Source organism: Mandrillus leucophaeus, unplaced genomic scaffold, assembly GCF_000951045.1.
Source record: "Mandrillus leucophaeus isolate KB7577 unplaced genomic scaffold, Mleu.le_1.0 Scaffold1599, whole genome shotgun sequence".
NCBI lineage: Eukaryota > Metazoa > Chordata > Mammalia > Primates > Cercopithecidae > Mandrillus > Mandrillus leucophaeus.
The window spans coordinates 489,975-502,472 of record NW_012101586.1 but is presented as its reverse complement, the minus strand read 5'-3'; the positions used below and the strand labels follow the sequence as shown (position 1 = coordinate 502,472).

Genomic DNA, 12,498 nt, shown 5'->3' with positions numbered 1-12,498 from the left:
TTCATAATTAAAAAAAATGTTATACCAATGCTCAGATTTTTCTGTTGTTTTGGTTTTTTATCAAGAAAGGTTTTTCATTTGTTTGTAAAATGATTGTTATATATGTAATACAATTTCCTGATTTTCAAGCTGTGTCTATGACGTAGGTTATCTTGCTATGTAACAAGTGCAAGTACATTCAAATGTATTTTGAGGCCATCCATAACTGGCAAAATTTTTCACTATGTTGTGAAAATACTGACCATGTTGGGCTTTCAGCTGTCAGTTCCTCATTATCACCATTACTTCTGAAAACACATTCTTCAGAACCACTTTTTCCTCTATAGTTTCCTGTAGAGTTGTTCACGGTGGGATCCTTCCATGAGATTTGGAAGTCGGAAGAGAATGATTCAAAGCTCACTAACACCTGCAGAGAGACAAGTGAACTTAGTTGAGAACTAGAGAATCACCTAGAGAGATGCTGCAGGAGGCTGAGAGCATCAGCACCCACATTCTGGGCTTCTCAGACAGATCCAAGGACCACGTGGTTAGGCAGCTCACACCTGCAGGGGAGGGTGCACCCTGGTTTCTGGAGGAGCGCCAGAGAATCCCATCTCTAGTATCTGCTTCCCTGACTAACATCAACCCGGCTTTGAAAAACTGTAGTTTAGACACTAATTCTGTAAATAAAAACAACTTCTGCTTGGAAGAGCTAGAGTGGCTTCTCTTTGGCTATAAGAACTCCAATTATCCCACAACAGACTGCTCAGGTGGTTAAATCTCTTTATTAAATCAGGACTGGTATTTCATGTCTTTGCTTCTGGGGATGAGGAGGAAAGAGAGTGGGTGCAAAGGAGCCAACTCATCACAATCTACCAAAATTTCCAGATGACCTTCAAAACCTGGCTGCATCTGGAAAACAACTCGGCAGATTGAGGCACCAGGAGGAGCATCTGGGGCAGCCCAGCCTCACTCATCTGCTATCCTAGTGGTTGATGTGATGACTTGTCACACTGGGAGAGGGAAAATGCTCTCTTGTTGACAGTAATATGTTCCAAAATCTTCAGGCTGCAGGCTGCTGACGGTAAGAGTGAAATCTCTTCCATATCCGCTGCCACTGAACTGAGATGGCACCCCTCTCTGCAAACCGGATGCCCTATAGGTCAAGAACTTAGGTGCTTTCCATGTTTTCTGTGGATACCAATTTAAATAGTTGCTAATGCTTTGACTAGCCTGGCAAGTGATGTTGACTCTGTCTCTTACAGACGCAGAGAGGGAGGATGGAGGCTGGGTCATCTGGATGTCACATCTGGCATCTCAGATTGGAAACACAAAAACAAATATTTACACTTTTAACCATATTATGTGAGAATTTCCCTGAAGAGCCAGGCTGTACAGAGCACACTGGCTGAGTAAATTTCTAGTGTTCTCCTTCCTTACGTGGGAACAAGAGCAGCAGGAGCCCCAGGAGCTGAGCGGGGGCCCTCATGTCCACACTGTGTCCTGACTGGGACTGACTCCTGCACAGGGTGTGACCAGCCTATAAAAAAGTCTTCAGGGAAGGGGGCAGGCTGGGCACAGCTGCAGGGCTGACTCATCTCAGTAACTCAGCACAGGGGCAGTGTCCCCAGGGTCTCAGGTCAGACCAGGCCTGATAGATTTGCCTGGAGGGATTGTATTTCTCTCTAGATCCATTGTTTCAACAAGAGATATTTTGGGGGAAAAAAGTCAAAATTTAATACAAACCTAAGGACTACATGGAGTAATATACTTTAGAGTTGTATTGGGAGTATATAGGAGAGTATGACCACTTGTAGGGAATGTCTAATAATGTCTTAGAGAGTGGGGCTATCAGGTCTTCAAGTTACTTAAATGGATGTGATGAGAATAACAATCCCTTTTGCTATACTGACAACAACTCTGTGATTTTCTCATTGCTCCCATTGTTTCTTGTGGGGAAAAAAGCCTTTATCAGAAGCATATTTAAATATTCAAAGGTATCTTGTAGTGACCTTAAGCATTTGTTATTACCAGTGTATTTTCAAGCAATTCCCTGCAGATGCACAATAATGATGCTGTGATTCCTTAATACCTGTGCCGCTCACAGATCTTCCATTATCCAGAGCTGTAGTTCTCTGTAATAACCAGGGACTAAATGAACAGCACCTTCGTCTTGGTGACCCATATGATCAGTTGTCTTCACAGGAAGAACAAGGTAACGTATCATTGCTAATGCTCTGATCTGCCTTTCCCACTGGAATGTTCTCAGGTGTTCAGGTACAGCTTCCAAAAAACTGGGCTTTCTAGAAAGCAGGTGAGGGAGAGGCCCTGGGGAAAGGCCAGATCAGTGACACTTTCTCTTCTGTGAGGGTGGTGACTACTCAGTGCATGTTCCTGCTCTGCACCATCGATGCCACTTTCCTCTTTGATTCTTTAGCAGTATGTGGGGACATCATCCTTACCCAGATGCCAGCCTCCTTGCCTCACTTCCAGGAGAGAGAATCTGCATCTCCTACCAAGCCACTGCCCATGTACATGAAGAAATACTTTGAATCTCGATAAAACTTGGAAACAGATTTGAACCCCTAGAACTCACATATCTGCCTCTGCCCAGGCATCTCAGCCTGATTTTGCATCAAGGGAAGTGGAATCAACTACATCGACATGAAAAGACTAGAGCCTGGGGAGTCCAGGGAGCATTACTCATGCATCACTAAGAGTGGCCAGACCACAGTGGTATAGTCTGTACACAGATCTCCTGCTGCTTTCCAGAGGCCTGAATTTCAAGGGAAATTACTGGCAAACTGCTTGCTAAGATTTAGGTTCAGAGAGAAGAAGCTCTGGATTGAAACACACAAATTTTTGTGTGCGGGGACTAGGGGGTGAATGTAGCAGTCACTCTTGCTACCCTTTGCCTTTCCCCTTTGCTGTACTTCTGCTGACTCCCCATGGCCATATCTGTTCCTCACTGCTCTATCTGAAGCTGGAGAAGGCAGCTCTGCCTGCACACATGGCCTTTCACAGCACCTGCAATGAGTATCCTCTAAGAAACCCCTCAATCAGTGAGGACAGGGGAGGTGTATACATACCCCAGCTCCCTCCCTTCTCAGGTGGAATAATAGCGAGACATTTTCCCATGTTTCCGCAGGGGCTTGAGCTCCAGTCATCCTCAGCTGTAGCTCCTTGCTGAAGAGACTCTTGGTGTCCCTCCTTTCTTTCCTCTTTCACTGCCTTGTTTCCTCCCAGTGTTTCCTGTGCATTATAAATATGTTGCCTGCCTAGGCATCGTTATCCCTGAAAGATCCAACCTAAGAAAGTGGAAAAACACTCTTTTTTGCACAGTATGGTCTGAGTTCTCGCCAATTCTGTTTTTTTTTTAATGCAAAGAGATATTCAGAAAGTTTAGGAAACACCTGAATTATCTTGGAATGGTCACCCTCAGTTCTTCAAAATAGTTCTATTTTGTCATTTTTTAGTGTCAATTTTAACAAGACACACAGGACATTTCACTGTGAATAGGGCTAGCACCAGAATACTTCTTATGTGTAAAAGCTCTTGGATAAATCCTTTAACTCTCATACTCCCTGGGTATCTGATTAGCTCTTGTATTATCTGGATATGAGAAAAATAGGGGGCTATTTGGTCATTTGTTTTCATATTCGGGGGAGAAATCAGATTTACAGGACACAAATTGAGAGGGAAGGACTGGGTCAGAGAGATGAGGATGGTAGACAAGATGCAAAGTGTTTAGGACAATGCAAGATGTGCCCCTGCCCTCAAATCTTAAAGAAAGACATTTAATATTTGTGAAGGCTTTGAGGAAGTTTTGCTTTGTAGATAAAACTGCAGAAAGGCCTGAGTTTATAATTGTGGTAATCTTGGCAAGGTTCAGAGGTAGCAAGGGGTTTGTGTTAAGAATTCCACACCACCCTTCTGGCTTTGTCTCTTCTCTGAGTTTAAAAGCCATTCAGTCCTCTACGGAACAAACGTGGCCGTGTGGAAGCAACATATTTATCTAAGCTGGGTTCAAGCTCAGCCCTGATAATTACTGGCTGTGTATCTTTGGGCAAACCACACCTGTGCTCTGATGAACAGTTTACTCATCTGTGAAAAGTAGCACCAAGGATATCAAGGGCTGTCCTGAAGGTTTCTCTAGTTGATGCACCAGGAAATGTATCTGTACATATATATGTATGAAAAGATCACTTAGGACCCCTTTTCTGCATCCTTGAATTCTTAGAATGAAGATTCTAGATAAGATATTATTACTCAGACGTCATGTTCTACTAAGAATTATCAATACTTATTATACAACTAACGGATGCTCCAGTATACACTGCGGGGTTTCCTGTACACTACTTCCATCATAAAAATCTTCTTCTAATATGTGTAACGTTAGAGAATTGAACGTGGAGATTCCCAATCATTATACTACCTTTAGGCTGGATTTATTCTAAGCCCCATTTGTTTTAGTATTTTGGGGCTGCTGTAACAAATTAACCAAAACTTTGGTAACTTAAAGCAACAGAAACATATTCTCTTATAGTTCTGGAGGCCAGAAGTCCAGCACCAGTTTCGGCAGCCAAGAGCAGGCTGTTATCAGACAAAGCTGCTAGTTATCAGACAAAGCTGCTACAGGGGTTCCAGGGGCAAGTCTATTTCTTTACTTCTTTCAGCTTTTGGTGACTTAAGCTTTCATTGGCTTGAGTCCAAATCATTTCAATCTCTGTTGATGTCTTCAAATGGTCTTCTCTTCTGCAGGCTTTTAAAAAATGACATTTTAAAAATGGTCAATATGGGACAATCTGCCCATTTTATAATCCTTAATTTACATGTGCAAAGGCTCTTTTCCTATGAAAGGTACCTGTACACGTTCCATGGAATAGAACCTGATCATTTGAGCATCATACTCAGCACTAAACCATTACAGAATGACTCTTCAGTGTTGGTACTATACACATATCACATGCTCTTCTCTCTCCCTCTCACCTCTTCTCGTTCTCTCTTTCTTCCTTGTGATTATAAATCTCCTCACTTCCCTAAGTATATCCAGAGCCACCTATGTCCAGGTTTGAGCAGCACACATAGGAGGGCCTGCATAGGCATTATTGTCCTGAAATGTTGTGGTTTTGCTTAGAGAACTGCTCCATCCCTCATTATCATTCAGAAAGAAAGACACAGCCAAAGACAGCCCTCAGCCATCTGGGGAGAAGCTGTCTTTACAGGGAACAGACAAGGGCTATCATTCTCTGGACCTCTGCTTATCTCAGATGCCTGTGGGTCTCAGCCCTCAGTGGGGGTCTGTGTGGCCGCTGGCTCGAGTAGGATCCAACAGGATCCTCATCGGAATACCTGATTCACAGAAGGCAGCAAGTGTAAGGTAGGAGATCCTGAGGCTTATCCTGCTCAGAGAGAGTGGGAAAGGTGGATGGGTCAGCTTGCGCTGCCACACGAAAAAAAAAACTGGACTGGATGGCATAAACCACAGAATTTAATTTTCATATTTCTGGTGCCTGGAATATCCCAGATCAATGTCCAGCAGGGTTTGCTTTCTGATAAAGACCTTCTTCCTGGTTTGCAGATACCATCTTCTCACGATGTCTTCACACAGCCTTTCCGTAGAGTGGAAGGCAGTTAGAGAGAGAAGGGAAAAAGGAGAGCTCTCTGGATCTTATAAAAACACCAATTCGCCGGGCGCGGTGGCTCCCTCCTGTAATCCCAGCACTTTGGAAGCCCAAGGCGAGCAGATCACGAGGTCAGGAGATCGAGACCATCCTGGCTAACACGGTGAAACCCCGTCTCTGCTAAAAATACAAAAAATTAGCCGGGCGTGGTGGCGAGCGCCTGTAGTCCCAGCTACTCATGAGGCTGAGGCAGGAGAATGGCGTAAACCCGGGAGGCGGAGCCTACAGTGAGTGGAGATCAGGCCACCGCACTCCAGCCTGGGTGATGGAGCGAGACTCTGCCTCAAAAACAAACAAACGAACAAAAACAAAACACGATTTCTACTGGATCAGGGAACCCCCCCCTTATGACCTCGATTACATTTTTAGGGTCCTAATTTCTATAGTCACAATGAAAATTAGGGTTTCAACATGAATCTGAGGGCACAATTCAGTCCATAGCTGGTGGGACACAGCAAAGGCCGTGCTTCCAGTCTCAGGGCACGGGGCAGGTTCCCACAACTCAGCACACGGGTGGCTCCTCCCAAGTGTCACAGGAAAGACCTGACTCTAACTCTAGGGCTCCCTGTTGATAATGGGACACCAGCACTCCTACTTTCCCAGTGTTCCTGGGACCATGGTGTTGTCTTTTGTTTATTGTGGAGTGTGTTTGCCATCTTCAGACAGGTCTTTGACATAGCAAGGATATCCTTGGGGTGCTCAAGCCCCACAGACCCTCCAGTGTTGGCTGCCACATCCTCCCTGGAGCAGCCACTAAAGTTTCCTGCTGTCCTCATGGCTGCAGGGATGCTCAGTCACGTCACTGGGAGGAGATCCTAGTGTGTCCTGTCCTCGCCTGCTACAGGCATACTTGACTTGAACTATGTTTGTTTTACTCCAACGGACGTTTTATATTACATTGTTTACAGTAGAGACATACCCTTCCACCATTGACCCTTTCCACACTGCTGCACCCACCAGGTGATTTGCATATTGTGCCCTAGGGGAGGAGGTAAAAGCTCAGCTGTAACCTTGCCTTGACAGACCAGGACTCCTCAGTTCACCTCACAATGAGGCTCTCTGCTCAGCTTCTGGGGCGGCTAATGCTCTGGCTCCCTGGTAAAGACAGAAAAAATATGACGTGGGAAAATGGGGTCAGAAGGTGAGTTCTGGGTGCTCCACAGCTTCCCATATTTATTTCAACCATGTGTTAGAGGCACATGGTCTATGCTCCAGGAAAGAGAATTCGTATTTTTGTCTTACGAATAATCAGGATTCACCTCCAAGGAACAATGACCTCTGATTAAGATCCTGAAAATAAAGAGTTCCCTGCTGGCTGGTAAATAATGGGCTCATTTTAGAAAGTCTACTTTTCATGATATAAATCAAAACTTGAAAATATATGTAACTGTAAAACAGGGAAATCATGAAAGCTGCTCATAATGTGTCTATATAACTTGCACTTCTCTGTTATTATTTCAGGATCCAGTGGGGATATTGTGATGGCCCAGACTCCACTCTCCTGGCCTGTCAGCCTGTCACCCCTGGAGAGCCACCCCCATCTCCTGCAGGTCTAGTCAGAGCCTCTTGTCCAGTGATGGATACACCTATTTGTATTGGTTCCTGCAGAAGCCAGGCCAGTCTCCACAGTTCCTGATCTATTTTGTTTCAAACCGGGCCTCTGGAGTCCCAGACAGGTTCAATGGCAGTGGTTCAGGCACTGATTTCACACTGAAAATCAGCCGAGTGGGGCTGAGACCTCATGTCCTCTTCCTCAAAGACTCTCCAGGCAACTGCCTGAGCCCACCTGACTCTACCCTCTGTGGACACATCCCCTGGCACCACAACCTCTCCTTCCACACTGAGGCTGAGCTTCCTTGGGAGCTTTGTGTTTGGGGCCATCACACTGTGCAGGGTCCTGATGAGCGTCCTGCTCACAGGAGGATGTGCAACATCTCCAGGTTCCAAAGTAGTGTTTGTGATGGTGAAATCCCTTGAATTTTGGTTAGATGTGAGTCCCCGCTTGTGAATACCTTCTACAGACATGTCATTCTTTGTTTTGCAAAATATTTTCTATAAAGCATCCTTTCTTTGTTTTTGAACTTTTTTTTTTGGTTAGGAATATAATTTTAATTGCACTACCTTTGTCTGCACACTGGTGATTGTGGGAGTGAAATCAATAGATTTTGGATTGGTTGTGTGTTCTCACTCATGAATGGAAAAGTAAAGACTTGTCATTCTTTGTATGTGTGACAAATTCCTTGCTGTATTCCATGATTTCCTTTTTTTTTGACATTTCTGCTTGGAAATACAATTTTAAATTCATTCACAATGGGATCCATCATCTTAGAATAGGCAATAATTTCTGATGTGATTCATTTCTTAACCAGAAAAAAAGATATTTTGTCCTTTTGATACAAACATTACTTTAATCATATCACCTCATGACAGGAAACTGACATGCTCATGAATAATTCATAAATATTTCTGGAGCATTATTTTAAGTGACTCTATGCAAATCATACATTTTTCTATACCGTTACTGTTAGAATACGGAAATCAGATTTATTTTTAGGTAATGGCCACATTGTGTAAAAATAATACATTTACTTATTTCAAAATCTTTTATTGATTTTTATGGCAACTTAATATAAAAATTGTCATTTATGAAAAGCGGCTGGATTACATTCTGCCTGGCCTTCTGCTCAGCATGTCAGTGCTTCTGACATCTCCCAGACCCAGAGTGGTCTCTGCTAAACCTCCTTGAAGGATAGAATAAGTTTCAGAAGCTCTACTTGGCTGCTGTGATTTGACTCGGACTGAGTGACATGACCTCAGGTCTCCTTGTATGAGGACTTCATTAAATCTTTGGTGATTATAGAAGTAAAGCCCTACTCACTACTGTACTTTCCTGTGAGACTCCCAGTGGCACAGGCTTCACCCAGGAAGCCAGGCAGCAGTGCCTTCAACTCTGTGGTTCTTCACAAGTAACATATTTGGCCTCTTTTTGGATCCACATCATCAACTACCATATCCACCACCATCCACATCCCATCCACCATAATCAAGGGCAGTTTAATTGAACAGTAGCTGACCTCTCCTATGTTCTTCTGATGTTCCCATTCCTGCAGTCTGCCCAATCTCAAATTCTGAACTTTGGAAAATAAAACAGTTTACATCATCCTGTATTTTCTCAGTGATCCATGGAAAATACGACATCTTTAGTATACTGCGTCTTCCAGCATCTGCATTTTATTTTTAAAACCAACTTTTGAAATGTTATTAACTCCCTTTTTCTATCAGCAAGAGGTAATTGTAATCAAAGGATTTTAGTATTGGGAACTTGTGTCTGCTATGAAATTACAAAACATATTTAACACTCACAACCTTGATGTTACTGATTGTCCTCAGCCAATTCCCCCTGAGGGGAAGTAGTGGAGAATCCTGTCTCTACTGTCTCATGGAGTGGAGAACAATGGTAAATAGAAGAAGCAGGAATTTAGAAAGTGGGAAATGCCAATGTTACATATAACCAAATATTTTCTTTAAAATGTACCCAAAACTATAAAACCCTAAGATGTATTCGACATGTTTTGCCAGAGATGATCAATTGTCTGGCTGTTTTGCTCAATCAATTTAAACAAATGCAGGCAAGGAAGGAGGATTCAGATGAGCTTCCATTCTCCTTGCCCTTTCCTCCCAATTTTTTACTCACAGGGCCCTAGAACCTCCTCATTCTCCAGTCGCTTATGAGAGTCAAGGCTGTGGCAGGAGACAGGAACATAAACAGGGCACTGACCTGGCACAATGGCTAACACTGGACTCCCAGCACGTTGGGAGTCCAAGCCAGGTGGGTGGCTTGAGCCCATGAATCTGGGAACAGGCTGGGCAACATGGTGAGGCACCGACTCTACAAAAAAAAAAAATAGAAAAATTAGCCATGCTTAGTGGCATGCCCCTGTCGTCCCAGGCAGAGTCCTCAGCAGCAAACTCTGCCCTGAATTCTCCAACAGCCTCTTGTTCTGCAGATTCAGAGACCCTGCTGAACTGTTCCCCAGACAAGCAGCACATGTGAGCAGCTGGGACACCCCAGCAGGGAGGTTTCTGTTCGGGTCTGTACCACTGTGGGAGGATTTTGTAAAGCTTGCATGCAGTAATAAACCCCAACATCCTCAGCCTCCACTCTGCTGATTTTCAGTGTGAAATCAGTGTCTGACCCACTGCCACTGAACCTGTCTGGGACTCCAGAGGCCCGGTTGGAAACCTCGTAAATCAAGAGCTGTGGAGACTGGCCTGGCTTCTGCAGGTACCAATCCAAATAGGTGTTTCCATCTTCACTATCCAAGAGGCTCTGACTAGACCGGCAGGAGATGGAGGCCGGCTCTCCAGGGGTGACGGGCAGGGAGAGTGGAGTCTGGGTCATCACAATGTCCCCACTGGATCCTGAAATAATAACAGAGAAGCACAAGGGTATATAGACACATTTTGACCAACGTTCATGATTTCCCTTAAGATACTGATTTACAGTTACATATATTTTCAAGTTTGGATTTATATCATAAAAAGTAAACTTTCTAAAATGAACCCATTGTTTACTAGCCAGCAGGGAACTCTTTATTTTCAAGATCTTAACCAGAGCCCTGGTCATTGTTCCTAGAAGGTGATTCATGCTTATTCCTGACACAAAAATATGAATTCTTTTTCCTGGAGCGTAGACCATGTGCCTCTAACACATTCTTGAAATAAATAGATGAAGGTGTGGAGCCCCAGAACTCACCTTCCCACCCCATTTTCCCACCTCATTTTAATGCTGTCCTTACCAGGGAGCCAGAGCATTAGCAGCCCCAGGAGCTGAGCAGGGAGCCTCATTGTGAGAAGGTGACCTGAGGAGTCCTGATCAGTCAAGGCAAGGTTAGTGCTGAGCTTTTATCTCACACTCACAATGGAGGGACCTTTTTAGGGGACAATATGCAAATCACCTGGTGGGTGCAGCAGTGTGAAAAGGGTCAGTGGTGTAGAGCGGGGATGTCTCTTCCATGAACAATGTGACATAAAATGTTCGTTGGAGCAAAACAAACATAGTTCAAGTCAAGTTTGACTGTGGTCAAGGGAAGAAGGCTCTGACTGTGCAAGTTGGGACCTTGAGCAGGGACACATTGTGCAGTGCATGCCACACTGACAAAGTACAAGGACCCTGACAGTGTGGAAGTGTGTTTCCAGGATGCATCTCTGGGAGGTGAATGCCATCCTGCATGACTCCCTCCAGTCAATCTAGAGAAGAAAACAGCCCCGTTTCCACAAGCACTGACGGGCAGAGGACCTGCAAATGAAAAGTGCTCCTGAGCCAGTTCAAGTGTTGCCTGGTATCCGCTGTTTCCAGGGTAACTGGTGAAGATGATTCAATGAAAGTGTTAGAATCTCCCCTTCCCTGGCACCTGGTAAGTAGGCCCCAAAAATGTGCTATGGCCAAGGGCCTCACAGGGAGAATGATGTGTGTCTCTACATTTAGAGTCAAGAGCCCAGTGTAAGCAAGAGAACATGGGGCAAGAATTTTATGCCTCAGGCAGTGAATATAAAATTCCTAGTGACCAACTGTTCAATCTGTGATATATCCCATCATAATCATCTCACATGTACAAGATTAACCAGCAGGCCCTCATAGGGAAGAATTTCCTAGGTTAATGATACAGACAAATAAGAAATGACATTGCATGATGTTTTTCTGAGTGGTGTTTAGGAAAACTCTTCTCACACAGTCTCCCTGGTCATGTGGGATCAGGTCCTATCAGGGCTTCCAGGTTCTTGCCAACCCTGAGTGAGACCTGAGTCTCCCCCAGCCTGGATGTGGTGCAGTCACAGCCGTGAGCCTGCAGTTGAGAAGGAAATTGTCTACGTGAGAAGAGCAAGGACCTACATCTACAGTTTTATGTCTCAGGGTAACCTGTACCTGAAACTGACATTTTCATGGTTTCATGTAAAGATGCGCACAGCTCAGGGATGTGAGTCTGCCCCACAGCTGATCATTACAAACGGTAACAATCTCATGTTTCTTCATTTGTTAGTGATGTGCTTATTATTTAATTGAACAGCTCCTGAATAATGGTGTCAGCTCCAAACACTATCACAAGGACAGTCAAGTTTCGAAAAAAAAACAAAAGCAAAAACAAAACAAAACAAACAAATGAACAAACAAAAAAACCAGGAACAATTGAAATACTAGCTTGCAGTGCTGTGTAATCTTGGGTAATTTGACCGAAATTCTTATTTAATTGCCCAAGAATACAAATAAATGAAATTCTAGGTAAGATTCCAGAGGAAAGCTTGGTTTAAATATCTTCACAAATATTTTTGAGGAATTATTTTGAGTGAAACCATGCAAAGCATACTTTTTCCATCCCACTACCATTAGAATATGGGAGTCAGGTTTATTTTCAGGTAATGACCACATCGTGTAAAAATTATACATTCACTTATTTCAAAACCTTTTATTGCTTTTTGTGATAATTTAGAACCCAAATTGCCATTTCTAAATGACTAGTGAGTTTCAAAAGGAATCTTCCTATTCTGGGACAACGATGTGGGGTCGAAAGGCTAAGAGAACCACTGCAAGAACCTGGAGAGAAAACAATACAAAATTTTATATTAATAACATCGGAGAATGGTGGAAGAAATGAGAACGAAGTGACCTGAAATTCCAAAGTGAATAGGGCCCCTTCTGGCTGAGCTGATGCTCTCCTAACATTTTGTCCTCCTGCCAAATCTGCCAAGTTTGCATGTGGACACAAGCTCTGTCTTGGCACAGACAGAGGAGGTCTCCTGGGAAAAATGAACTGGGTTGATCCTCAGGGGTTGCACA

General features: G+C 43.9%; 1 pseudogene and 2 gene segments (V, D, J or C); 1 reads left to right on the top strand and 2 right to left on the bottom strand.

The window, feature by feature from the left end:
• Positions 1 to 987: 987 nt before the first annotated feature.
• Positions 988 to 1,468, bottom strand: LOC105536484. The segment is given in 2 exon segments: positions 988 to 1,295; positions 1,420 to 1,468. Coding segments are annotated over 2 exon segments (357 nt in total).
• Positions 1,469 to 6,712: 5,244 nt separating this feature from the next.
• Positions 6,713 to 7,640, top strand: LOC105536483 (annotated as a pseudogene).
• A 2,032-nt stretch (positions 7,641 to 9,672) lies between these two features.
• LOC105536482 lies at positions 9,673 to 10,539 on the bottom strand. The segment is given in 2 exon segments: positions 9,673 to 10,085; positions 10,463 to 10,539. Coding segments are annotated over 2 exon segments (462 nt in total).
• Between the last annotated feature and the right edge of the window lie 1,959 nt (positions 10,540 to 12,498).